We start from the raw sequence: 27857 nt of genomic DNA, 5'->3' as shown, positions 1-27857 counted from the left end.
TGGTGGATTTAAGGGGGGAGAAAAGAGAGGGTCCCGGGCCCCTACCTAGCTCCCTAAAATGGCTGGGGGAAGGCGAAGAAATGGGAGGGCCAGCCCTCCCAGCAGGATGCCATCTTCCGTGGGCCCTTCCCTGAAATTAGGGCCCATTTAGGGGAAAGGCAGGGATCAGGAAGTGACCAGTCCCACCTCCATTTCCCAATCCTGTCCTCCCATATCCCCACCCAGTGCCTGCTGGGATGCTAAGCACACTTAGCCAAGAGCCTCCCCCTGCCTCACAGACCCAGCCCAGTGAGAGCCACTCAGAAATAGAAAAGAAGGCCATGTTTATTCCACTTCTTGAGGGTACAGGTCTCTGATCTGGACTTACAGGCCTGTGCTCCCTGCTGACCACAGCTGGATGCATATCCCAGAGCCTGACAGTGCCTCAGGGAGAGAGGAAGGTGAGGATCCTTGAGGCCCTACCTAGCACCCAGGCCAAACCCCCAAACAAATCAGGCTCTATAATGCCTGAGGCTGAGAGTGGGGGCTCCCGGAAATCACAGGATGTTCAACGTGAAACCCCTTAAGAGGAAGGAAGACTGAATTGAGGTCGTCTGACCCAGCATCCTAGGGAAATTCCCAGAGGCCTCCTCTTCTGTTCCCTGAGAATCGAAGCCCTGTAAACCAGAGGAGGTGGTTGGGCGGGCCGATCCGAGCCTCTTCTCCCCGTGGCCTGCTGGCTTCAGCTATGCAGGCCGGAGCGATGGAGATGTACCTGAGCCTGTGTGAGGCACAAAGGTCAGCCCAGGCAGTGGGTCCTGACAGGGGTGGCCTGGTGCCCTGGGGCCTGCTGTGCTGCTGCTGCCAGAAAGGCAGTGGAAGGTAATGCTGGTGACATCTCCCAGTTGTTGGCCAGGAGGGAGGTAGGCTGACGAGACGGGACCAGACATCATCCTGTGTTAGGCCCCACACTGCAGGCAGGAGAGCAGTGTTTGAACGATTCTAATGCTTCAGGATGTTGGGCACCCCATGGGGCTCAGATGTCAGGAGTCAGGAGCCGATGGGGGCCTACTTAGCCTGTAAGGAAAAATAAAGGTTACCTTCTCCCACCCAGGCAGAGAAGCCTGTGGGCCACACCCCAGGACCCAACACACTCAACTTCTCTGGAGTACAGAGCCATTCAGCTATCTCCTTGTCCAGTGCTTGACACCCCCCACCCCGCCCACAAGAACTCTCTGGTTCTCCTCCTTGACTACACAGTAGAATCACCTGGGGGGGTTATAAACCCCTGGAGGCACCCAGAGTCTTTGGAGGCCAGAGCTGGGAGCCATAATCTAAAAAGCTCCCCTGGTGAATCCACTGCAGCCAAAAGGTCAAGAGGAGGGGAAGAGGAATTCAAATAGTTACTGTGGGCTCCTTGGCTACAGCTCTGAAGGAGGAAGTAAAAATTCACTTAAAATAAAGTTTTGAGCTATCTGTAAATAGACCCCATATCACAGCACGAAAAATTTATGTCGGCACTAAAATTAGAACTTCCTGCCCATGAAGGAGGTTTTGGAAAGAATCTCCTCCTCGAGGGTATTTAAGAGGATGGAGTCTCCCCTTGCTGGGATGGGATATGGCAGGGAGGCTTCCTCAGCCTGAGGACACTGCAATTCTGGGGACAAACACAAGCTCTGCTCTGGGGTTCCTAGCTCGTAGCCCCAATTCCAGGGTTCCAGACTGGCACAGCCTCTGAGGAACACTGAGCATTTAGTGAGTGCCTCCCTCTGCACCCCTCTCCGCCCCAGCACGTGGCATAGCTCATCTGAATTCACCCCTAGTTACCACCAGGAGCTTGGGATCATTCATCCCATTTCACACGGGAGGGAACTGAAGCCCAGAGCCCGGCAAAACCTCCGAGGGTCATGCAGTTTGTAAGGAGCCAAGAGGAGACAAATCCTGTTGGAGTCTCTGCAGATTCTTTCCACTATGCCACTTGGTCCTCCCGTGGGGGAGTGACAGGCATAGGGCGGGTGTGTGTGTGTGTGTGTGGCTGTGGGGGGTTGTGCCCATGCGTGCACATGCACGCACATGCTCAAGTGTGTATGTATGGAAACAGGCCATGAGCTTCAGGGCAAGGACCATTCCTGATGCTGAGATTATGTCCCTCCTTCTTGGTGTTTAAAAAAATGTGCTTTATGAAGCAGGACTACTAGGTGGCAGGATTTTTTTTCCCTTTTAAATGTGCTTACTTGGTTCTATGGGAAGTTGGTCACTGTTATCTCCTAGCTTCCTTTTGTGAAGTTTACTAGTGCAAAAAATCCCAAAGTCTGAGGCCTGAGGCGCATTCCCTGCACCCCCTCCAGTCCCCCTCATTCCCCAGGAGGAGGGGAATCTAACAGGGGCAGGATCCAGAGTCGGGGAGCCTGTGCACGGACAGGAACACAGAGGCCAGCAGGCCAGACAAACACAGGCCTCAGGCCGCTAACCCAAGCTCCGCGCTGCCGTTCCTGGTGTAGGCCGTGGAGATGAACCGCAGCCCTCTGCACGGGGTGCCAATGGCTGCGGGAGCGGGTCTGGGGGAGCCACTGGGCAGAGTCGGCATGGAGGGGAACAGGACACGGCCTGGATCCCACATGCCTGCAAGCCCCCCTCCTGACTGCACTGAGGTGCGTGTCCTCAGGACTACAGTGGAAGCCTACACCTTACAAGGCTGGCGACTCAGCTGTGGACAGGGCAGGGCTCTGACACCTGTCCCCAGCCTTCCCCGCACACAGTGGGGGCTCCTTACCCTTCAATGATGCGATTGTTGTCCTGCAGGTCAAAGGCCAGCAGTTTCATCTCCTCACAGAGCTCTTGCATGCTGTTGGAGGCAGAGGCAAGAGGGCATCTGGGGCAGAGGCTGTCCTGCCAGTCGCTCCCCCAGGAAGCCGGACATCCAGACTCTCTCTATTCCTGCCTCCCAGGCCTGAGGCAGAACCCCTTGGGCTCTAACATCTGTACCATACCCCCTCTTCCACCACTCCCCTCCCTCCACACACACCCCGTCTCTCTAGAACTTACTGGAGAACCAGGTCTGTCAGTGCAGGGCTGGGATAGGGGGCTGTGGGGGGTGGTGAGGCCTGAGCCTCCTTTGTTCTGTCCTGAAGATGCTGGTGAGATAACCAGTCGAGGATCTGAAGGGAAGCCACACTGTAGTCAGGGGGGATGGGCCAACAGGTGTGGTTGTTCACAAGGGAGGTGTGAGTAAGGGTAAGAAAAGGGCAACAAAATGGCCCACGGCCTGCATCCTTGGAGCTTCCTGAATGCCCCAGCCTTTCCTGCAGGCCCTTTCTTCCCATCCTGGAAGCAGTTGACACAAACCACCCTCATGTATCTGTGCTTGGATTTAACTGTCCAGCCCGCCAAGTTCTCCCCTGGGGCCAACCCACACCTTTGATGGCTCAGCATGAGCCTGGAGCTACAGGAACTACGGAGAAGGGGCAGGGCAGCCCAGCTAGCCTCGAAGGAACGAAGGAACGAGGCTGCTGCGGGGGCTGGGGGCTTGGGGACCAGAGGAGCAGCCTTCTCGGAGCTGCCTCGGTGTTGGTCTCTCCCCAGAGAGCTGACCTAAAGACCAAGGAGGGTTCACATCGCTGCTCTCAGGAGTAGCCTGGAACCTCTCCGGCTGCACAGGGCATGAGGAAGATGTCCTAGCATTCTGGAAGCTCTGTCCTTGTAGTGCCCTTCAGTTTGAGATCACCAGGGAGTGCCTTCCGTTCTCTCTGTCCCCACCTCAGAGCACATTTGTGTGTCAGAGACCTCCAAGCCACTGTGTGCTTGGACGCAGACTCTGTCAAGGATGGCCCTGCCCAGAGGCAGGGGAACGGCCTCACGTCCCCAGGGTGCCCGATGGACGCGGCTCCTCTCAGTGGCACTGTGGCCTGCAGATCTCGTACCTTGCTGAGGCTCTCCTGGACTCCCTGGGCTTCTGTGTTGTAGGCAGCCACAGAACAGCTGACCATGCGCAAATGGTTCCTGGTCTCATGCACTTCCCTGGAGAGAACAGATAAGAAATCTAGGTTTGCTCACTCTTCCCGGGGCCCACCCAGCTGTCCTTCGGGTCCACAGACATGGGGAAGAGGCTTTCCAGACAGCAGAGGCTGGAGCAGATGGCTGGGTCTGGGCATTTGCTTCCCTCCCTACCTCTGTCTGCAACTCCTCGTGTGCCCTCAACTCCTCCCTGTCTCACTGGGGGGATGCTGATGACACTTCTGACAAACGCTGCCAAGGGTCCCGCCAGAACCACAGGGGCAGTGAAACCACACATGGCTGTGGCCCATCATACATGCCAGTGAGGATGAGCTAAGGGCCAGGCCAGGCTCCAGACCCGCAGCGGATAGCCCATCCCAGGGCACCTCCTATGGGAACTGCCCCCTTGCCAGAGCCAATCAAGGGCAGGACTCCTCTAGGAGTTTTCTTGTTCTCTAAGTGGAGGGAGTGAGCAGCCACCGGTCCCTATTGCACAGAAAGGAAACCAATCCGAGGACAGACAAGCCAGTGGTTGTTCTCACCCCTACCTACACATTCAAATTACCTGGAGGTGCTTTTATTTTATGTTTTTTAAAGATTTTATTTATCCATGAGAGACACACACAGAGAGAGAAGCAGAGACACAGGCAGAAGGAGAAGCAGGCTCCATGCAGGGAGCCCGACGTGGGACTAGATCCTGGGCCTCCAGGATCACGCCCTGGGCCAAATGAAGGCAGGCGCTAAACCGCTGAGCCACCCAGGGATCCCCCTGGAGGTGCTTTTAAAATGCTGATATGAAGCCTGACTTCAGACCAATTAAAGCAGAATTTGGGGTGGGTTAGGGGTGGAGAAGCTGTACTCTCTACTGTGAGGGTGGGTGAGTGCCTGGGTCTCAGTCCCGTAAAAAGCCCACAGGTCATATGGGCCTGGGACCCTGTCCTCTCTTCCCAGGAGGGGCCAGTATTCCTACAGCCAGAGGAAGGAGGGAGGGGCTCATGTGAGAGGGGAAAAGCCTGAAACTCCTAGAGGGGACAGTGTAAGGGGCTTCCATTTAAGGGCCTCTGCAGGCCCCTGCATCCCTGACCACCAGAAGTCTATAAGCCTGCCCGGCCTCATCCCAGAGGAATCTTGTGCTCTCCCCAGAGAAGGGGCTTCCCAACACAACCACCTGGGAACATGGCAAGAACCCAGATTTTAGAGGCAGTCATACCCATTACTAGTCTTGGATCTGCTACTTCCTAGCTGTGTAGTATTGAGGAGACCTGTGCTCTGAGCCTCAGTCTCCTCATCTGTGAAGAGGGGTAAGAGTATATACTGCATAGAGTATATTGTGGGATTAAATAAGTGCACAAAACCACCGTTTTTTTTTTTTTTTTTTTTGCTTTTGTTCCTTAACTACCATCTCCCCTCAATCAGGGCTCTGCAAATCACAGGGTTCTCTGAAGCCCGAAGGGCAAGGCCAGGAAGGGCCCCAGGGTCCGTGAGCTCAGGAAGGAGGGCCAAACTGTTACCTCATCCACTTGCCGTGCGTGACCAGGGATGTCTGATACTTCTGCACACACTTCTCCTGGAATACCTGCAGGAGCCTTTTGGCTAAATGACTAAAATTCACCCTGAAATGACAGGGACACCGAGGCATAGAGATAATCAGCCAGACCCACCTGTGCCCACGGCTAGCATCCCTGGGTCTCCACCGCCGAAACGCCCAGCCCTTGGATCCACAGTAGGGCCGCCTCTCCAGACAAGGACGGCATGAGGCTCGCACATACACGAACTTTGGAGGTCAGAGTGGCAGGGACGCAGAGCACAGCGACAGAGATGTGGGAGAAGGACAAGGGGATTTCAGAGAACAGACACACTCCAGCTCCGTCCTCACGGGGGAGGCGAGATGCTGCCGGAGATTGAGAGAAGAGTGTATAAGGGTCAGGGGTGGGCATCGAACTGGAGGACTGTGTCTCCAAATAACCACTTTAAATCAGAGAGGGCGTCCTGGAAGATTAGTGTCTAGGAGACAGAGGAGCAGAGAACAGCACAAGGGAAGGTCAGAAGCAGGAAGCAGGAAGCAGTAAATCAGGGAGGAGAGTTAGGGAAAGAAATACTACAAACAGTCTTATTCCCGCTAGAGATAAGTCCAATTACATCAAACTTCAGAGAAAGCTCCTTCTGAGTCAGCTACTCAGTCTCCCTCCCTGGGCCCCAGATAACCTGCCCGACAGTCACCCGCTCTGCTGCTGCCCAGCTACAGCCTGGGATCAGGATCCTTCATCGAACCTTGTCAGGCACAGAGGGCAGCTCCTCCCTGGTGACACCCACCTTCCTGCCTCCTGCTCACCCACCTGCCAGGGGGGACGGGCTACTCACTTATCCAGCTTGTGAATCTGCTCCTCGTTGTAGCCAAGCCCTGAAGGAAACAGACAGGAATGATGTCACCTGTCCAATCAGTCAATGAAACCGAATGCCACAAGAGCTTGGGGACAATTACAAAGATGAAGATAAGCTCAGTCTGGCCCTTTGGGACTTCACAGCCCCGTGGAGCCACGAGGTACAGAGGAGCCCAGGGAAGCTGCAGAGAAATTGCTGCAGGGCTCCTGGGGCCAGGAGTGGAGAGATGAGTACTTGGGGGGACATCTCAGGTGGGGGGTGCTGGATGAGTGGTCCTTGAAGGACGTGTGGTCAGCCCCCGCTCCTCATCCAACACCCCTCCCGGCGTGCCTGATGCCGACAGCTCACAGGCCCCATTCCTGCTCCTCAAGTTGCGGCAGGGCCAGCTGGACTCCGTAGCGATGAGCTGGGTGAGTCAGGCCAGCACCCCGTACCCCTCTTTCACTGCCTCCTCCCGGTCACAGACCAGCCACTTCTCCCTGAAGCTCTGGTTCACTGAGGGAGTCACCTACTGCCGAAGCTCCCAGCTGGGAGACGCTGCCCTCTCCTGGGCTTCCAGGGAACGGGCCTCCCAGCTAGAAGCTTCCCCAAGATGACAAGATGCAGGACGGTTGCTCAGCGGCCTCCCACCCAGGTCCCTAACAGCAGAAGCCCCTCGTTGGCATTTCATCCTGGGCTCTGCTCTCGGCCAGCTGAGCACTAGCGAAGTCCCAGCTCCAAGTCCCAGCCCAGCCTCCCAGTCGCCGGAGGTGGCAGAGGCGTGACACCGAGTCGGCTTCTTGATTCGTCACAGGTAACAATCACCCAGGCTGGTGTGAGGGGAGAGGGACGACCAGAAGCGTTTTTCAGAGAGGCGTCTTTCCACATTCAGGGGTTTGCTGTCAAGGGTTATGCTTCCTTTCATTGTTAGTTTTCACAAGGGACTCTGGCAGACCAATGAAAACAAATCTCTTTGAGGCCATAAAGCGGAGTGGTTAAGAGCATCCAGACCAGGATTGCTTGGGCTACTGGACCTCCTAGGGTCTTGGTTTCCTTATCTATAAACGGGGGAGGGTAATGGTGCCTCTAGTCTTTGCAGGCATTAAATAAATTAAGATCATGCACAGCCTGGAGGACAGTTTCCAGCACATGGGAGGTGCCCAGAAGGGTAGTGAGGCAGGATGATGGAATGAATCCCAGTGACGGAGGCAGAAAGCCTCTCTGGTTCTCTGGAAATCATAGTTAAAAAAGGCCAGCGGGGTGTCAGGAATGGGAGAGTCTCAGTTTCCCCCTCTCCTGCGCTGCTCTCCTCACCTGCTCCACGGCCAGACCCCAGAGGCAGAACTGAGTCCGAAGGAGAGAAGATCGTCTAGATCTCTATGTCCGAGCCAGTGGCCGCTGGACACGTGTGGCTACCGAGCACCTGACCTGTAGCCAGCACGCCTGAGGAACTGAATTTTTATTTTATTTTATTTTTTATTTTTTTGAATTTTTATTTTAATCCAATTAATTCAATCACTTAAAAATTTAAGACCGGAGCAGTGCAAAATGTTGTTTTCCCAATAAATGCAGCTTTACTGCTTTAGTACGACGACAGTTCAGTCTGCTAAAAAATCAGCTTCCAAATAGAGACGTGCTGTGAGCATCAAATACACACAGGACTGTAAGGACTTGGCGCCCACACACACACCAAAGAATGTAAAATCCCTCTTTAATAATTTTGTTTATATGGATTACATGCGGAAATGACATGTTGGACATATTGGGTTAAATAAAATGTATTATGAAAATTAATTTCACCTGTTTGTTTCTATTTTTAAAATATTGGTTACTGGAGAGTTAGGTACATTGCTGGCATCACATTTCTAAGAGACAGAGCTTTTTAGATAATCCCAGGGCTAGAGATCTAGGCATCAAATCCAGGGCCTGCAGTCCACACATGAGGAGGAGCCCCAGGAGACAGGGGGTTGGTTTCTGATGTGTGAGTCAATTGGGGTCTCCCAGGGGCCCTCACCGCCAGCCCCAGCCCTACCCCAGGTTCCATCCTGCCCTGTCCCATGACAGCAGGCACCTTGGGCAAGCAGCTGCATCCCTGAGCCTGTAAATGAGTGGCTCCTGCCCAGAGGTCCTTTGTGAGGATGAGCAGAGAATACAGGCAAGGTAGCTGGCCCAGTGACTATAGGATATTTCTTCAGACTCTCCCTTATCTGGAAAACCTAGCTGTTTTAACAGCCAAAGACACAATGGATAGGGAATCACTCTTTAAATTGTAAAGGGCTCTACAGAGGTGAGGGGTCTCTTCCAAGGGCCTCCTCGGCTGTCACAGCAGGGCTCCAGCCATCGGAGCGCCCCATGCATGCTGTCTAAGCCTCTTAGTTGGCCATAGGCACAGGGCTCCCGTCCCTCAGCATCTGCAGGTAGCTTAGAGGCAGGGGCCCTGCCTTGGAGCAGCGGCACCCTGGCACCCCACAGCAGCATCCACACAGTGGGTGGAGCATGAAGGAACAGCGGGAGGAGCAGAGGGAAGGAAGGACGGAGGGTGGGAAGGGAGAGCAGGGGGTGGTTTGCTCTCCCCCATGGCTCACCTGGTCTCATTCTGGATTTCTTGAACTGTTTGTAGATGAGGTTCATCTTGTCCAAACAACACTGAATCTGCTGGATGCTGTGGGCAGGAGACAGGGACTAGGCAAGGGGAGAATAAAATAGCACAGAATAAAGGGGGGAGAGGGGATGGCATGGCTGGCAGAGGGTTGGGGAGCACACAAGCTGTCTGCCTGCAGAAGGAACCTCATTGCCACAGTTTTGGGGGCCAGACTGGGAGTGGGGGTGTCTCTCCTGTCCCTAAGCTTGTTTGAGCTGCCGTGGGGCCGGCCAGCCACCTGAGTCCCATGTTTATTCTCTCTCTCTCTCTCTCTCTCTCTCTCTCTCTCTCTCTCACACACACACACACACACACACACATTCGAGGTGTTCAGTAAGAGATGAGACAGACAAAAAGCTGCAGAACAGGCCACAGGACAATGGCCTTTGCTACACTAGAAGGCTTGAGAAGAGAATCAAGGCAGGAGCCTTGGGTCCTGTGAGGCCAGCAGTGCCCGTGGAGACGGGAGTGGGGCAGAAGCCTGGGGAGGGTAGGAGGAGGGCCCTCCTAGCGTATCCAACACCTGGCACATGGAAGGCGCTTAAATAATGAATGGACAACCCCTATTTAAAACACGGATGAATCCACGGTCCTCAGTCCTGCATGTAGGCAGGGGGATGTGGGAGATGACCTCAAGGACCTTCACCTCCTGAGGTTTAAAGTCAGTAGTATTTCTTCCTTCCCCTTTTCAAGTGGATACAAACAGGTGTGACGTGAGGGTTTGTGCATGTGTGTGCACATACGTGTGTGTGTGTGTGTGTGTGTGTGTGCGCGCGCAGGGGGGATGTTTCTTCTTCCCCAGCCTCAGGCCTGTTTAGCTCCACTTTCCTCCAAAGCTCCTCCCAGTGACCCCATCTCAGCTACTTCTGGAGCTGGATTCTGGGTCAGGCCCAAGCTGCTTCCAGGGCTCTGCAGGTCCCAGGCGCCTGCCCTTTGGAGAACACGGGGTGAACAAGACCTCAGATTCAGTCTTTATCCAAAAGACTCAGGCCAGATATGTGCCGAATTCTGAACTGTCTTCTGATTTTAGAAAGGTGATTCAGTAGACACAGGCTGTCAGGGACAGCCTGAGCACGGTCTGGGGTAGCGCCCCTCAAATACCCTCAACCTTTAGGGAACTATAAGAATATTCACTCTAAGTGGGATAAACATGATGGGGGAACAGAGGACTAGCTGGGGACAAAGCACAAGCCCGGGACAGCAGAAGCACACTGACAAGTCCTGGAAACAGGCAAAGGGACGTTCCTCTACAGACTCAACTGCCTCGATGTTCACACTTTGCTAAGGGCAGAAGGCAATCCTAGCCTGACCCCCAGGAGCCTGTAAGTCAACTTTACATATAAAAATTCCTTTAGAAATCTCCTTCATCTGTACCCCCCAAGATTCGTGTTGGAGATCATCCCCCAGCACCTGGCCCACCGATATCCATCCGAAGGGTCTCATGATTCAGGTTTTATTAGACGGTGATAAGTGACCTTTTCCCAACAATAGGCAGCCCCCTCAAGGTCCTGGAAACCTTGCTCCCAAATTGCTTAGAGAGTAGCTCTCCTCAAACCCCTCCCAACCCCCAGGTATATAATCAGCCAGCCCTCACAGACTCGGGGCAGCAGCTCTTCCTGCCCACGGGTCCTGTCCCGGGGCTTTTTTTTTTTTGTTAAGTTTTTTTATTTACTTATGATAGTCACACACAGAGAGAGAGAGGCAGAGACACAGGCAGAGAGAGAAACAGGCTCCATGCACCGGGAGCCCGACGTGGGATTCGATCCCGGGTCTCCAGGATCGCGCCCTGGGCCAAAGGCAGGCGCCAAACTGCTGCGCCACCCAGGGATCCCCCCGGGGCTTTAATAAAATCACCATTTTGAACCAAAGACGTCTCAAGAATTCTTTCTTGGTTGTTGGCTCAGGATCTCACCCCACCAAACCTCACCTATATTCCAAAACCTCATCAAACACACTAAGAAGAGACTCATGAAAGCTGAGGTCGGGTTTTGCGGCCAAAACAAACAAATAAAACCCTACAGTTCTCAGGGCTCTTTGATTTTAGAATTGAGGGCCTGGGTTAGGGATCCCTGTCAGCACTGACTAGAGTAGGTACCGGGGAGAATGGGTACTGGTCAGGGCAGGCCCCACGCTCCAGGCTGTGAGGTAGGCGGGAGGACATTAAAATGCTGAGGGGGCGCCTGAGTGGCTCAGATGGTTGTGCGTCTGCCCTCAGCTTGGGTCATGATCTCAGGGTCCTGGGATCAAGCCCCGCATCGGGCTTCCTGCTTGGCGGGGAGTCTGTTTCTCCCTCTCCCTCCACCCCTCCCCACTGCTCGTTTTCTTTCTCAAATAAAAACAAATCTTTAAAAAAAGATGTTTGTTGAATGAGGCTTTCGAGGCCATAAATCCCTGGTGTAGGCCAAGAACATAGGCTTTGGAGGTGGGCAAACATGACACGAAGCCCCATGTCTATCATTTGTCACTGACTGGCTGTGACCCAGGGCATATTAACCTCCCAGAGTGAGCTTCCTCACCTACAAAAGAGGCCTACTAGTAGTAGCATCATTGCGGAGATTAAACGAGATGACAGAAGTAGGAGGGTCAATCCAGGGATTGAGCAGAGCCAATGAAGAGAAAGGGAAATGGAACGAAATTATTCTTTCACTTAGAACCATTGCACCTGGGACGCCTGGGCGGCTCAGTGGTTAAGCGTCTGCCTTCGGCCCAGGGCGTGACCCCGGAGACCCAGGATCGAGTCCCACATCGGGCTCCCTGCATGGAGCCTGCTTCTCCCTCTGCCTGTGTCTCTGCCTCTCTCTCGCTCTCTCTGTATCTATCATGAATAAATAAATAAAATCTTTAAAAAGAACCATTGCACCTGCTAGGATTTCCAATTCTCTCTCTAAATTCCCAGAAGGACCCCAGGTGCTCTTCTCCTTTAGGCCAGCCTCAGGGGAGGGCCATGCACATTCTTGGATCCCACACCACTACCCGACACCCCAGCACCCTTGCTAAGATAAAGGAGAAAGCAGATTGGTTCCTAAAAATGCTACTGGACCTTTGGAGCTGTGTGTCCCTGCTCCCACCCCCACCCCACCAAGAAGGAAAATCCCACAGACCTTCTGTCCGCATGTACCTGATCCCGGTTCTTCACCAGCTCAGAGCTCAGGTTGCTCAGGCTCACCTGGGTCTCTGTGATATTGTGGGAGCATCTGGAGAGGGCCTCCACCAACTGGAGGATAAAACAAGGCAGACCCCCGGGGGGTCCTCAGGTCAGGGTTCTGATAGCAGCCTGGCTGGACCTCTGCCCCCCCAGCTCTGTACTTACAGCTGCCCCCCTAGCCCCAGCCACCCCCCAGCCTCACTCACAGCCCGCAGCCTGGACCTCAGCTCTGTGACCCTCTTCAGCTCCTGCATCTCAGGCATCCCAGCCACACTGCTGAACCTCCAGGGAAGGACAGAGAAAGGACACAGCTGGGGGATTGGGAGGCAGAGCTCCACGACCACATGAAGAGCCTGACCTCTTTGGGACAGCCTTGCTGGCTTCTGGGGTTATCTGCGGAGTTTTGTGGTTGGATTAAAGGAACCAATGTCAAGAGGCCCCTAACCCAACAAAGTTGTACTGTTGTTGAGCACTGTAAAGAATAAAGATGGAGATAGCTGGAAACGAGAATCTTGAAAATTCATGAGTCCATGCAGCGAGGCGACTGTTAATAAACTAACTCCCTCCTAGAAATGTTTATCACTGAAGGAAAAGAATAAAGTTCCTTTCCAATAGAAACTGTATTTTATGGTAACCAATAGCTGACTATTAAGGGAAAAGGGAAAAGCCTTATTTTATAGAATATTAGCCAATAATGTTCCAGGCTTGGAATATTAGCATCATGCTGCCCCCAGTGAAGTTATTTGCTTGGGCATGGGGCTAAAATCCAGGATTAATGATCAAGGCACGGGCACTTGGACTGTGCCAAAGTGGTTCTTTCACACTGGTTCTTTCACAGGGAAAATGTGACCACACGATAAAGGAATCAGGCTGTCCCCACCCAGTGGTGGGAGGCTCTGAAGTGTACTTGGTGTCCTCTCTGATGCATTTGGCCAAAAGAATGTTCAACTTGAATCCACCCAGGCTTCAGAGCTCTCAGTTTATAAGAAATGTTGGGAAAGAAGAAAACAAATCCAAAGGGTATCTAGAGAAAACAGCAGAGTCCAGAGAGTGGGGCGGGGGGTGTTGCCCCTGCGACATCCCGTGTCGGGAAAGGGAGGAGGGGGGAGGCAGTCTGTCTAGATTAAAATGGACTTAAGGAACAGAACAACTAGACACAAAGTGTGGTCTTGGGTTGGATCCTGGTTTGGATAAAACCAGCTAGAAAAGGAAAGTAGGGAGCAAGTTAGAGACCTTTGAGTATGGATGACTTTAGACGAGATGAAAATGTACTGACATGGGGCCGGAGAGCTCATCAGCTGAGGAAAGCAGGTTGTAAGAGAGCAAGTACTAGAGGGTCTCACGTCAGTTAATACATATACTTATATACAGAGCAGAAGACAACCTAGAAGGGCGTCTGCTATTACCGTGCAACGACCTAGCTCTGGGTGACAAGGACACGGCATTTTTATTTCGTTTTTGCTTATCTGCATTTTCCCACTTTCTGCAATTAGCATATACTATTTCTATCACAATAACAACCATGGGAAAAAGAATCTTGCGTGCTTTGGCTTGGGAATGGTGTTGGCAGAGGGGAAGGCGAGAGGACAGGGGAGAATTAGGCACGAAGTGGGCGCGCCATGAAGGCAGGAGTTTACTGTTGTTATCTCCAGTGCCCAGCAGTGTTCGGGACGCAGTAGTTCCTCTGTACATGGTTGTTGGATGGATTAGTGAGTGTACAAATGGATTTTAGGGTGTGCAATGCTCGCTGGCAGAAGCGGCTGAGGCTGACCTAGTCAGCAGAGATGGGTCTGAGTGCTAGTCCCAGCTGCCACCCCTCCTGTCTTCCATGACCTGGGGTCACTTCACTTCTGCAAGACTTGGGGATCTTGTGGACCTAACAGAGAGATAAATCTCCTTCCTGCTTCCCAACAAAGCATTTGTGGGCATCCAACAGGACCTCGGAGCTAAAGCGCTCGAGCTACAGAGCAGGGACATACGCTGTTTGGTGGTGAGGGAAGCACTGGGGCTCTCCGAGCCAGAGCCACCACATGACAGCAGTAGCTGAGAAGGACCAGGGAGCTTCACGACAGAGGCAAGGACACTCTGCCAAGGGAGTCTGCTTTGGGGAGCCCGTCCTGGGGAGCCCGAGGGAAAGATGAGTGACCAGGCTGGGCAATGGCAGCCACTTTATGCTTGGTACTTGTCAAAATGTGTCAGATTCCAGAATCTACAGGTCTGAGGATGTTCACAAAAGAACAGAATCACAAAGGGTCAAAGGTGGGAGGGCTCCAAGATCATCCAGTTCTCTTATTTTGAAAAAGAAAAAATAGTGGCTCAGGTTAGGAGAGAGAACAGTGGCCTAAGGTCCCAAGTGAAGAGCCTGGACTGGCCCTCTGACGCTCTGCTCAGTGCTCTTCCTGTGCTCTGTACTCTTCTCTGGTGGGACGGGGGCTGAAATATGCTTTGAAGCAGGTGCTCCTCCGAGCCGGAGCTCTCCAGGCACACCGTGCCTCCGAGGGGGCCTGGCATCCAGAATGGCAAAGACCCAGGACTCCAGCTCCAGGGAGTCCCTTCTCCACAGGCCTCAGTCTAGGGCAAAGGGGCAAATACCCCAAATACTTTCTCCATGTCTTTCCTGTTCAAGAACCTACAATAGAAATCTACTGGTCATTTTATCGGGTTCAACCTGCCAACTGGACCTTCTCCATGCATTCTCTCCTTCCCTTCCTATCCCTCTGCCCCACTCCACCTTCACCCTGGGATATTTTCCATTTTAACTGTGGCTTCAAACAAACCTCATCAGCACCCCTCCTCCAATCTCCCCAATCATGTCCTCCTTTTCTGTCTCTGCACAGGACCAAACAACTCAAGGTATTCTTTCACTCTGGCCTTAAAAGCATCACCTCCTCCAGGAAGACCTCCATGATTGCCCCTCCTCACCTCTAGTCTTCCTCTATCCAACCATCCCATCACTCTTAAGTCCCTGGGAAGGGCTATCTCCTCCAGGAGAATGTGGACCCTCTGTGTGCCTGGTGTCACATCTATCCCTGGACCCCCTTTCTGTGCCCCGTTCAGAGCTCCTCTCAAGGACCAGTGCTGTGCCCCTGCAGGTCCGCATCTCTGTCACCATTTGAAAGGCGCTCAGCCAGGCCAGGGATTCTGTCCTTGTCATCTGGAGACTCTCCTCGGCCTCTTCCCACAACACTGCCACCCCATCTGCCCCATTGTCTGAACCGCTCCTGCCAAGCAAGGCAGCAGTGAGTCAATTCACTGCTGGGAACTCCCAGGACCTTCCTAAGGATAAAAGCCGGGGGATGTGAGGAGTAGGGACATGAGACATGTTCAGCACAGCTTCTGCTCCTGTTATCCCACGTCTCCTCCCAGTAGGGAAGGTTCCAGCTACCATCAGCTTCCCTGGGCTGCAGAGCCCCCTCCTCTCACCGTACCACGGCCCCATGCCTTCCGAGACTTGGGGGGCTATGCCCACTCCTTGGAAGTCCTCTGCCCAATGGAGTCTTCCTGCTTCTCATGTCTAGACTCTCTGGCTTGGTTCCCTCCTCCCCAGTCTCTCCCTTTGTCTGGTCGGTCTATCACCCCTAATTAGCCCAAGTCAGAGCAGTACTGGGCACAGAGCCCCAAGGCGGGCCCAGGAAATGTGAAGAAGGTGAGGACAGTTTAAGACCCAGAGACAGGTGGCGCCTGGGTGGTTCAGTCAGTTCAGTGTCTTCCTTCAGCTCAGGCCATGATCCCACCGTCCTGAGATGGAGTCCCACATCAGCCCTGCATCAGGCTCTGTACTCAGGGAGGAGTCTTCTTCTCCCTCTTCCTTTGCCCCTCCCCACTGCTTGTGCGTGCTCTCACTCTCTCTCTCTCATAAAAAAAAAAAAGACGCAGAGCCAGAAGGAAGAGCATGGAGGATGAGAGCACCCAGATCCCCATCCTGTCAGGTCCAGGGGGCTGGGTGAGGCTATGAGGGCTTCTGCTGGAGTGCTGCTCTGGGGCTTGGTACCTGCTAAGGCAGTGCTCCCATGGCTGCCCCATTCCCCTTGCAGTGACTAGGTGGTGGGAGAGGTCTGTACAGTCACCTGGCAGCATGGGGGATCAGGGACAGAGTAGGGGTCCCCTCTGTATTCTCCAACAGCTGGGAGAGTGGGAGGTCTGGGGGGGGGCAAGGGGCATTGTTGGACATTTGGGGGTGAAGAACAGGCAGACAGAGAAGGGCCGAGGGGTCTGAGCCAGCCTCACACCTGCTGCAGCGCACCCCCACCCCCTACCCTGAGCAGCACACCCACCTCTCGGTGCCCAGACTGCTGCTGAGGAAGAGGAGAGCCATCCGTGTGACCTCCAGCGTCCGTCTGCATGTAGCCTGGAGCGTCTCCCTGCAGAGGGGTGCAGAGTCAGAGCTCCCTTCTCCCAGGGGACCAAGAGCCCATGCCAAGGGAACGCACCCGGGCTGTGTGGAAGAGGTCAACCCCACCTGCCCACCTTGCCCTCCGCATTCAGCCCCCGGGTGTACTCACACAAACCAGTGCAGTCCCCGAAGCATCATCTCCTGCCCGGCCAGCAAGGTCCGAGCCAGCCACAGGGCCTGGTAGCCAGCACCCAGTATACTCTAAAATACACAGAGGGCAGGGTTAGGACTCCCACCCCTACCCCTTGTGTGACCCTTCCTGGCCAACAGCCACCGGGGCCACCTCTCACCTTGGCGGTGGTGTAATCTGCCTGCAGGTCCACTTTGGGGAAGAACTTGGAGATGTCCTGAGCGGCTGCAGACAAAGACCCTATCTGAGGGGGCTGCCTGTGTGTCCCGGACATACCCTAAGTTCATCTTCTGTTCTTCCCCACTCACTCACCCTCACCCCATCTTCCAGAGCAAGCTTCCCACCTTGTGCACAGCACCCCCAAGCCTAAATAAATGCACTTGCTGCGCTTCTTTACAATCACTGTCCCTCACTGCCCCCTGGTGTCCTCTTTGGAGAACTACAGCCTCATGCCCAAGGTCCCAGAAACAGCCAGAAAATGGGCTAAAACCACCCTCAGGCCTAGGAGTTTCAAGGCTAAGTCTGCTTTCCAGCATTGGAGACCCTGAAAAGGAGGATGACATCGGCATCATTCAAAGAAGAAGGAATGGTACTTTTTCTAGAACTTGGAAGACAAAACTCTGGACCCCTGACCACCTTTCTTTGCTCTAGCAACTGGGGTTCCGGCTTTCTCCAACCCAAACCATCCGAGGCTCTCCCACCAATCGCAGAGATGCTGGAAATCATCTTAAATCCAGATCTCCCTGTCTCAATTGAAGTTTCTTTCACAGCTCTGTGGACACTGTGAGGCCCAGGGAGGTGAAGTGTGAGTCCCACAGCATTTGAGAGGCATGATAGAATTAGAGGCCAGATCTGCCTTCTGGACCCTGTGGGCCCAAAGAAACAGCCACAAAAAATATTAATCAATATCCTGGATCATAACCTCCTGTCCCTTGTGGAAAGTAAGAAGGAGAAAAGATCCAGCCGGTAGGGCCCTACTCACGGTCCCTGAAGGCCAGCCCCTTGGGGGTCTCACTGGCCTTGCTGAACAGGGTCAGGGGGCTGCTTGCGGTCGTGTGGGTGATGTGTTGCGCTGACAGGCTGGGCTCAAGGACGCAGAGGTGACCCTCAAAGAAGTACTCCTGGTGCTGGGGAGCCACACTGGTCTGCTCATATACTGCCTCCAGGAAGATGGCTATCCTAGACACACAAAGGGTCCCGGGGGTGGGAGGGAGAAGATAGGAAGTGTCAGCATGATCTAGGGCCCAGGTGACCCAAACCCCAGGTAAGTCTTCATCCATGGAGAGGGCTCAGCTTTTCAAAGGGAGGGACTGGATGACTATCACTCTTATCAAAGGTGAAAATTCACCTAGAATTTGAGAAATAATGGGTTCCATGAGCAACACATTTGGGAAACGCATCACCAACACACACACACGCGCATCCACGCACATACGCACCCCTCAGATTCCTAATGTTCGTTAGCATGGGAAAGGCTGCTGCATCCCTGGAGTCTAGCAGCAAGGAAGAACTGTTTAATTTCATGGAATTAGCTTTTCCAAAGTAAGATTGGACCCAGCAGCTCTCATATCTACTAGGATACACCCTTCTGCTTGGGTAGAGAAGGTTCTGGCGCCTGTCCCTCAGACCCATGCACTCACGTATTGTGGGCATGGATGTAGATGTGGTGCAGGACCGCCTGGGACAAGGAGAAGACATGGACAACGACTCGCTGCAGGATGTCACTGGTCTCCGCAAAGAACTGGTCAAAGCCCCAGCACTTGGCCTGCTCCACCTCCAGGATGTTGGCCAGGATGGGCACCAGCTGGCTCTGCAGCCCCCTGTACCCCGGACATGGATACGCTCAGGCACCAGGGCCCAGACTTGTCCTCTTTGAGGATGCAATAGGGCATTCCACCATAAGGTCCTGAAGAGCTCGGACCAAGGCGGGGTGGGGGTGGGGGTGGGTGGGGAGGAAGAGCTTCCAGAGGGGAAAGGGGCGCCCGACAGGGAAAGTGGTCCCCTGAGCCGACTGCCCCTGCGCCGGGCCCTCCCTCCCCGCAGGCCCGACCGTGCCCTGGGCGTCAGGGATGCCAGCCCAGCCTCAGGTGGGCCCGTGCCCCCCGCGCCACTCACGGGGACAGCCGGCAGGTGATGGGGAGGCCGTAGCTCCACTCCAGGGGCCCGTTCTCCCGCCGCTGGGTGCCCGCGATGGCCCCCGCCGGCTTCTCGGTGGTGATCCGGTACCTGGGGCGAGGAGGGACCAGCTCGGCGGGACCCCCGGCCCGTCACACTCCGAGGGACGAGGGACGAGGGACGGCGAACTGCGCACGGAGGGCTCCGGAGCAGGGCCCCTGCTCTCCGCCAGCCACTCCAGATGGGCCCGAAACCGAATTAAGAGTCCTGGCCTTCAGGCAAGGCAGCCCCCAGGCAAGCTCTGGGCTCCATCGCCATCCGCCTCCCCCGCCCCCCTGCCTGGGTCGCCAGCTGCCCCTGCACCTCTGCCCCCTGCCCTGCCCCCAGTCACCGTCCAGAGCCTTCCCGGCCAGCCCCCGCCCCGCAGTCTCCTTCCCCTTCCCTGACCTAATCCAGGTCCCACACAGCTGGACCCCGAGCTTTCCCACCAATCCTTAAACCTCCTCCCACGGTGCCCACGAGGGAGAAACAGCCACTGCCTCCAGCCACCTCTGGATCAGAAGCAGGAAACCTGGGAAGGCCTTGCATCTGGGACCAGGAGGCTGTGTCCCGCCCTGGTCCAGCTCCCCCTTTGCCCCTGGCGGGCTCCCCAATTTTGGGCATGTGTCTTTTCGAGCCTCAGCTGAGGTGGGTGAGCCACACACGCCCACGGAGGGAGCAGAGGGAGTGGCTCTAACCGGGAGCTCGGGAGCTCGGGGCTGCCATAAGCACTGCTCTCCTATCAGGGCAGGGCTCAGCTTTTTGTTTGACGGGCTGAGAACCAAGTATTAAAAAGGAGCCTGGGTGGGGGTGGCCCCCAGGAGGACCACAAAGTGAGAGGTGGAAGAGGAGATGCAGCAGGGAGTGGTGGGGGAAGGCCCAGGGCTGGAGGCCCACCGTACATCATCTCCTTGTTGCGCCGTGGCCCACCAAAGGGGACGAAGGGCAGGCTGCCAGTGGCTGCGTGGTACAGGGTTACCCCAATGCTCCAGAGATCCACGGTTACCCCGAATGTCTTCTGCTGGGGCTTGCGAAGCACTGCCCGCTCATACATGTCGGGGTGCTGCCGGAGAGAGAACCAATGAGCAGCCATGGAGGGGGAGGGTGGGCAAGGGTCTGAGCCCCCATCCATCCAACCTCCTTCTACCACCTTCCAGTGAAAACAGAACTATCAGAACCACCTCCTTTGTCATCTCAAAAACTCGTGTGGAGCTAGACCATCCAGAGCATTCTATCTGTCCACCCTCTGCCCTGGGGAAAGTGGTGACCAGTGGTGCCCTATCCTCGGTGAGGATCCTATCAAGAAATTAACTACACAAGGGAGGCCCAGGCAGGGGGCCTGGGCAGAGGGGCCCCGGGCAGGGACACTCCAGCAGGGAGGCCCAGGCAGGCAACAGCACCACCTTTTCCAGAATACATTCTTCTGGCTGGGGTGCAGAGGTGACATACCCCTTACCACATGCAGGGGGACTGAACAGAGCCCCTTGGAGGAGCCCAGAGAGAGTCACAAGTGGACGGGCAGCCCCGAGTTTGAACACAGGGTCCCCAGCGGCCCACTCACCAGGTACTCCTCAGTGCCATAGACGGAGACAAACTTCTCATCATCATCTAGCTCCCGGGCGGCCCCAAAGTCCGTCAGCTTATAGATGCTCTGCCCTTCCTCCCCCATGAGGCGCATGATGTTTCCAGGCTTGATGTCGCGGTGGACGATGCCATTCTCCCGCAGGTGGTTCATGCCAGCCACTGTGGAGAGACAGGGCTGCTAGCTCCCGGCCAGGAACAGCTCAGTGTCTGTGGCTTATTTGGGGCAGAAGCCTGTCCTTGGGTCCGGAGCAAGAGTGCACATGGGCTGGCAGGGCCACAGGAAAAGCAGGAGAACAGAGATGGGCATAGGACAAAGGAGGGGGTCCCAAAGACATGAGTATTGAAGTTCCACCGGGATTCCCTAAGAGATCAAGAGGGATGACAGCTCTGCTCCCCCAAGGACAGCGCCCCCTCTCCTGTCTGATTTATTTTTAAGAGTTGTAATACAATACACCTAACACGAAATTCACTATTTCCAGCGTGCAGTTCCGTGGCATCAAGTACACTAGCAGCGCCGTGTAGCCATCACCACCATCCACCTCCAGAACTTGGTCATTGTCCCAAATAGAAACCACCTATCACACCATCCCTCTCCATGCCTCCATCCCCCCAGCCCGGGCACACACTGTTCTACTTTGTCTCCGTGGTTTTGACCGCACTAGGTCCCTCATCTGAGTGGAATCATTCATATAGTACCCGTGACTTCACTTCACTTAGCAATGTCTTCCAGGTTTATCCACAGACAGCACATGTCAGAATTTCATTTCTTTTTAAGGCTGCATAGTGTTCCATCATATGTACATATTTTATCCATCCATCTGCCCATGACATTTGGGTTGTTTTCATCTTAATGGCTACTGTGAATAACACTGCTATAAACAATGATGTACAACCTGGTTTAATTTTTTTTTTTTTAAGATGGAGTTTTTTTTTTTTTTTTAATTTTATTTATTTATGATAGTCACAGAGAGAGAGAGAGAGAGAGAGAGAGAGAGAGAGAGACAGAGACACAGGCAGAGGGAGAAGCAGGCTCCATGCACCGGGAGCCCGACGTGGGATTCGATCCCGGGTCTCCAGGATCGCGCCCTGGGCCAAAGGCAGGTGCCAAACCGCTGCGCCACCCAGGGTTCCCCTAAGATGGAGTTTTAAACAGCTGCCCTAGGTCTGTGAATGGAGAGCCTCCCAGGTACAGATGTCTTTTGTGTTTGGGTCATTGTTTCAGAAATGCTGGACTCCCTGAGACTTCGCCTTCCACCGAGGGCTGGGCCTGTGGCTGGTCTGATGGGGAAGGGGACTTCCTGGGGGATGGTCAGGGAGGGGCTCACCCACACAGCGCAGCACCACCAGAAACTCGTCCTCGGGCAGCCCGAAGGCATTCTCAGGGCTCTCGAGCACGCTGAGCAGGCTCCCGCTAGAGCAGTACTCCATCACCAGCACCTTCTGCCGGCTGCCCCCCTGTGGGTGGGACAGAGAGAAGCTTGGGGACAGGGAAGGCAAATCTCTTCCCCTTCCATCACTATGTGAAGAACCAGCTTTTTCAAGGGGAGGGTGACTCAGCCTAGGTGAAAAGCCCTTATTGTCTAGGTCCCAGCTGCTGCCTGGCCTTCTCTCTTTGGCCTTATGGTGACCCCACACACCTGAGCCCAAGGTCACCTTCCCAGGAAGCGCTCTCTGATTAGGCCCTACTTCCCATCTTTGCTTTCCCACACATACCCCCACCCCAGCATTCTTTATTCTACTCTACAGGTTGCTGCTCTAGCTGAGCTGCTGACAAGCATGTGACCATGTCTCCGTTACTATGTGACCTGACTCTTTTCCAGCCTGTGAGGGTCAAGGACAAGACCAGCTCCCTCTGACCAACTACTGGACCCACCGTCTCCTCCACTGCAAAGAGCTTGACGATGTTCTGGTGGTTCAGCTTTCGCAGGACCTCAAACTCCCTCACCTGCACCTCGCGGGGCCGCAGGTAGCTTGCCGTGTTGAAGACCTTCACAGCAACCAGCTCCCCGGATTTCTGCCGTGCGGGATAACATAAGTCCCATTCCTGCCCTGGGAAGCACACATATGCCCCCAGGCCTCCACATAGCTTCTCCCACCTGCCTGACACCAGCCAGGACCAAAGACAGCCCGGTTGGGGCTGGGGGCTCCCACCCTCAGCTTCTTCCCCTAATCAGAGGGAACACAGCCCAGTCCAACCCTGAGACGGGATAAGGGCTTTGTGTACCTGATACCCCACAGGGGATGTTCGGTCGTTGCTATTACCATTTTTTTTTTAAAGATTTTATTTATTTATTGGAGAGAGAGAATATAAGCAAGCAAGAGAGAGCAGGAACGGGGGGAGGGGCAGAGGGAGAGGGAGAAACAGGTTCCCCGCTGAGCAGGGAGCCCGACTCAACATGGGGCTTGGGGCTCCATCCCAGGACTCTGGGATCATGACCTGAGACAAAGGCAGAGGCTTAACCCACTGAGCCACTCAGGCACCCCGCTATTACTGTTTCTAGTGACAATAGGCACCAACCACCCCTGGTGCTAGCAGCAAAGCGGGACTGGAACCTGTTCTGGCTCCAGCTCTTGACACAAGACTGTGATATGTCTACATAGTCAGTGCAGAGCCATGATGAAGGCGGGGGAATTCAGACAAGTCCCACTTCCCAGTGCTGCTATTCCTGGGTTTGCTGCCACCTCCCCAGGATGATGGCTTTGCATCTTCCTCTCTTTCTCTCCAGTCCCAAACTCTGCCTGACAGAAGCAACATCCCAAGGAGCCCTTTAGAACTCCCCACACCTCCTCCCAAAGCCACAGTGTCCCCTGGCTCCAGAGTGTGCTAGGCGTCCGCCCAGCCACACAGCACCCTTGCTGCCCACCAGGGGCCGACAGGGCCAAGAACTTCCTCGGCCTCAAGGGGCCTGGCCAGGGCTGCATCCTACCTTGTTTCGGGCCTTGTACACACTGGCAGTGGCCCCCTGCCCCAGCAGGTCGTCCGTGTGCCATAGGTAATTGATGGTGCTCTGCATCTCCTGCCCCTGGCCAGCTGGCCACCTTCGGCCTAGAGAAAGAACATACGAGAGTCCAGGATTCCACTCCTGGGGTGCACACTGGTGGCCTGACAGGTAGCTGTGACCACGACCATCCCAGAACGGGCTCCATGTGGCCATTCCAGAGGCAAGGGGATGGAGCAAGTGTGAAGCGCAGGCAGGCTAAGAAACCTCTCCAAAAAGAAATACAGCCACCGGGGCCCTCAGCCCACAGCCTGTGCCTGTCCCCACGGGGCACTCTACCTGTCCTCACGCCCAGTCTTCTCCAACCCCTTCCCCAGAGGCCATTCTTCAGAGACAGACCTTTTTCCCTGTTACCTCTCCCAGGCACCGAGAATTCTGGGTTTTTGGCATCCAGACCTGGGATTGTCCCAGGAAGCAGAAATAGTGCTTGAAGGCAGGGCCCCAGGTCAGGCAGCGTCAACCACACCACCACAAATCTCCAGGATTGCAACACGAGCCTGGAGCCCTTCCCCACCCACTTGCCTGGGCCCACCACTTCCTGCTGTTGTGAGCGAACAGCTGCTCAGGCGGCCAGTGTGGCCAGGTCAGCGCTGCTCCGGAGAGGGATGCGTATACTGCTGCAGGGAGCATACGTGTATGAGCGTGCGTGCGTGTGCACGTGCGCACACTGTGGTGAGGGTGGGGGTGGGCAGGAGACCATCGAATCCAAGAACTCAAGAGCCCAGGGGAGAATCTGAAACCCTCTACAACTCCATTCCCCATCTCTGCCCCCATCCCGTTCTCTCCAAAGGCCAGTTCCCCTAAAGCAACTGGCTCTAGGGAGTGTAGCCCCAGAAATTAAACTCAAGTCCTCTCTGAAAAACAGGTTCAGAGCTGGCCTCAATGGGATGATGGGAGAAGGCCGGACTAGACAGGGCTTCTTCCTCTTCTAACATCTGATAGGTTCTTAACCCTAGGGTCACCTGGAATCCTACAGTTCCTTAAGATTTCTTTGAGCCTTCTGTCTGTAATCTTTTTTTTTAAAAAAATGCAAATCTTGAGAATGTCATTTCCTTGAGCCAGAGGCCACTTGAAGAGGCTCAGTGGCCTATTCCTAGTTTCAGAAAAAGTGTTAGTGTTTGCATTTTCCAGAAGCCACTGCGATACAGGGAGACCTCCAGAAGGCGACAGAAGAGCTCAGCTTGGACGAGCTGATCAGGGAGTCCCTTCCCGCTGACCCCAGGGGCTGAGGGAGGCTCAGGACGCCCGGCAGAGCGCGCTGAGACCAAGGCCGAGGGGTGCGGTCTGGGGCCCTGGCGGGGAGCAGGTGATGCCACCTGCACAATCCTTCCCTGGGCGGGCCCTCGTCGCGCGCCCTGGGGCTGGGGGCTGCCCGCGCACAGCTGCAGACGCCGGGGCGGGCCGCACGTCCTGGGCCGCGCTCCTGGCCCCGCCAGGCTGTGCCCCGGGCTGCCGGTGGCACCTCGGGTCGGCTGCGCCAGCTCTGCGGCCCCAGCCCGGCGGCGGAGCCCGGGCACCTGCGGCGCGGGGGGCTGCGGGGCCCAACGCACTCACCCCGCGCTGCGAGCAGCCGTGGTCAGGCCGAGGCCGTCCGGGGCGAGCGCGGGTCGTGCTTCGCGTCCGTGGCCGCTGCAGGAGCTGAGCTGCGCCGGAAAGAGCAGCGCGGCGGTGCGGTGTGACTCGGCCTCCGCCAGGGGCCCCGGCGCCGGCCCTTAACCCCTTCCTGGCACCCCCCCCCCCCCCCCCCCGGCGCCGGGGCTTTCCATCCCCCCGCGGCTCCGGGGGCCCCGGCTCGGGAGCCGGGCGCGGGGAGAGACCCGGGCGCAGGGCCGCGCGCCCCTCCCCGCCCCCCCTCCCGGGCGCTGCTCCGCGAGGGGGGGCCCTGCCGGGGCGCAGGGGCGCAGGGGCGCAGGGGCGCAGGGGGAGGGCGCCCCGGGCCCCGCGGAGCTCCGGCCCCGCCCCCACACTCACCCCATCTCGGCCGCGGGCCGCGCACCTGCCGGGCTCTCGGGAGGACTCGCTGTCATGCCCGGGCCGCGAGCTGCCCCCGGAGCTGCCCCCGGAGCTGCCCCCGGAGCTGCCCCCGGAGCTGCGAGGCTGCGGCGCGCGCCTCCCCGGGCTCCCGGGCTCCCGGGCTCCCCGCGGGCGCACGGCCTCGGCTCCGGCCCGCCCCGCGCCCTCACACTTCCTGATCTCGTTCTTTCTCTCTCTTAAAGGGGCCGAGACCGCGGAGCGCAGACGCCGCCCGCCCGCGGGGAGGATGCTCCGGTTCCCGGTTCCCGAGTGGCGGTGACGGGACCCGGTGGGCGCCGCCGAGAGGCCGCGGAGCGGGGAGTCCGGGGCGCGGCCCGCAGCCAACCGCGCAGCTCGGGCAAGGGAACCAGGCGGGGAGCACCGCGGAGCCCCCGGGAGGCCCGGGGCTTGGCTCTGACGCCTGGTCCCCGAGCAGGCCCCAGCAGGCCCCGAGCAGGCCCCGAAACCCGGTTGCGGCCGCTCATCCTCGACCTCGACCTCGACCTCGACCTCTCGGGCGACCCTCAGCACAGCCCACGTCCCCTCCTGGCCTCTTCATCCACAGCCAGTGATGCTCACGCAGCCATGGGCTGGAATGCGAGGGTCACCGAGGGTCACCGGAAGGAAGCCTCGAGGCCACTGAGGCCCCCACACCTGGAGAGACCTGCGCCTCCAGAGGCTGCTGGGGCTGCGTCCCGGGTGTGCCGGCCTCCCAGGCCCGACCCAACGCCCCGAACCAATCTCCCAGGAGACTGGACAGGCCTGCACTGTTCTGGTCAACTGTGAGATGGCAATTGGATAAGAAATGGTTAAAACCAGGAAACTCCACATTTCTAGAGAATGTCAGAGGGACTTTCCCATGGCAACACCTGGTGGTTTCCTCCGGCAGCCGCACCCGCACCCCGACCGCCCTGCACCAGAACAGGAGCCTGGCTGAGAACTGCCTCTGCCCTTAGGCAGACCAGACCGAGCAGACCTGTGATAACCCCCAGTCACAGGGGGGTGCTGGGCCTGCCCCGCCGCTGCCCGCCTCTTCTCCCGGCAGAACCGGGTCGCCAGACCCTCCCAGCTCTCCATCCGGCATTCCCGGCTGTCCGCGGGCCTGGCAGCGAGAGAATTGCACATCCTTGGTACCTTCTGATGAGGTGGGGCCAACCAAAACCTTCAGTTGCTGCCCTAAACCCCCCCCCCCCCGCCCAGGGCGCCTGCCCTCTGATCCTGTGATTCCGTTGGACTCCAGGACTGCCCTCCAGGGACAGTCAGAACCAGGGTCCCCTGCTGACCCACACAGGACACGCACCTCTGATAAGACCCCAACCTTTGAGGTTTTAGGCCAGAGGTTTGCAACATACCCCAGCCTTTCCCTAAAGATCTACCCATTTTTCCTGATGAACTTGCCCAGGCCTTACCAGCATCCCTACTTTTCTCTCTCCAGCAAGCCCAGTCTATCCCAGTGTACCTACTGGGAAGCAGGCAGCGTGTGCTGGGGACATGATGGTAAGACCTAGGCTTCTTCCCCAGAGCCAGGGTTGGCCGGCATGGTGAACACTCTGGGATCCATACTTTGGCTGGTGGTGACTTGAACCTGGCACCAAGGGGGACAGGCAGTGGAGACGAGGTGGTCTCTAAGAAGAACTTGCCAGGAGAAAGCACACTCAACCAGACTTTGGAGGGAGGGGAGTGAGGCAGAGAACTGGGGGTCAGAGATGAGGCATTCCAGGCAGTGGCAACAGGTGCAGAAGCAGAGAGGTATGAGGAGAGGGGATCACATGTAAGGCTGGAGAAGGTGGCGGGTGGGGGGGGCAGCGCTGAAGCCCTGTGTGGTGACAGATCAGATTTTTTTTTTTTTTTTTGACAGATCAGATTTTGTTGGGAATCCTCCATGAGGTCACATCCTCTGTGTGGACGAGCTCTGGTCCCAGCTGCGCAGTATGGCCCTTGTGTCCCTGTGGGGAGGCACGAGAGTCTGGCGGGCTCCTGAGGGGAAGAGGAAGTCTGTAAGAGGGCACAGCATATTTTCCTGAGTGGCTCTGAGGAGTCCTAGAAATAGAAGTGGCAATCCAAAGGTAGGACAAAGACCAAAGGTGGGATGAAGAGGGTCTTTGATGGCAACTCTCAGGGAAAAAGCTCCCATCTACCTTCTACAAAGGGAGGCCGAAGGTGTAGGGGAAAGGACAGGAGCTTTACTAACACAGCGGCTGGCATCCTAACTGCCGCTTACTCTGCACAGCATGCATGGTCAGCCCTTCCATTTGTGCTCCGTAAGTCCCCCTTATCCTGCACCTTCCTTCTTCCCACCCTACGGGGTCTTGACCTTGAGCTAGTCACCCAACCTTTCTCAGACAGTTGCTGTAAGAGCAACATGAGATGAAGTACCTGCTACCCGGTAGGCCCTGAATAAATACTGATTGCATCTTCTGCCCCTCCACGGCTTGAACCTGTTTGTCACAGTGGCCTCACCTGTC

General features: G+C 56.1%; 1 protein-coding gene and 1 long non-coding RNA gene across 16 annotated transcripts; one reads left to right on the top strand and one right to left on the bottom strand.

The window, feature by feature from the left end:
• Window positions 1–306: 306 nt before the first annotated feature.
• Window positions 307–25505, bottom strand: IKBKE (inhibitor of nuclear factor kappa B kinase subunit epsilon). 15 transcript variants are annotated; one of them, XM_025421067.3, is made up of 22 exons: window positions 25351–25505; window positions 24934–25022; window positions 23308–23426; window positions 22254–22394; window positions 21706–21835; window positions 20358–20539; window positions 19699–19859; window positions 18758–18868; window positions 18283–18462; window positions 17625–17821; window positions 16803–16867; window positions 16622–16713; window positions 16394–16480; window positions 12326–12401; window positions 12093–12188; window positions 8919–9015; window positions 6334–6373; window positions 5484–5585; window positions 3900–3996; window positions 3025–3137; window positions 2753–2824; window positions 307–1056 (listed from the first exon to the last, which is right to left on the bottom strand). In XM_025421067.3, exons 3-22 carry the CDS (start codon window positions 23392–23394, stop codon window positions 1023–1025), a joined length of 2160 nt encoding a protein of 719 aa, XP_025276852.1. In that variant the 5' UTR covers window positions 23395–23426; window positions 24934–25022; window positions 25351–25505; the 3' UTR covers window positions 307–1022. The 15 variants fall into 15 exon arrangements, 10 of the variants coding, with proteins under 10 accessions (XP_025276852.1, XP_025276853.1, XP_048962819.1 ...); XM_025421068.3 differs by lacking the exon at window positions 24934–25022 and having other exon boundaries at window positions 25351–25501; XM_049106862.1 differs by lacking the exons at window positions 24934–25022; window positions 25351–25505 and adding an exon at window positions 23659–23743.
• On the top strand, window positions 25489–27810 carry LOC125754531 (uncharacterized). The gene is made up of 2 exons (XR_007409049.1): window positions 25489–26537; window positions 27251–27810. It is a non-coding gene; the product is annotated as an uncharacterized LOC125754531 (long non-coding RNA).
• The last annotated feature ends 47 nt before the right edge of the window (window positions 27811–27857 follow it).

This window comes from Canis lupus, chromosome 38, assembly GCF_003254725.2.
Source record: "Canis lupus dingo isolate Sandy chromosome 38, ASM325472v2, whole genome shotgun sequence".
In the NCBI taxonomy this organism is placed as follows: Eukaryota; Metazoa; Chordata; class Mammalia; order Carnivora; family Canidae; genus Canis; species Canis lupus.
The sequence above is the reverse complement of the archived record's forward strand: the minus strand, read 5'-3'. Positions and strand labels throughout refer to the sequence as shown.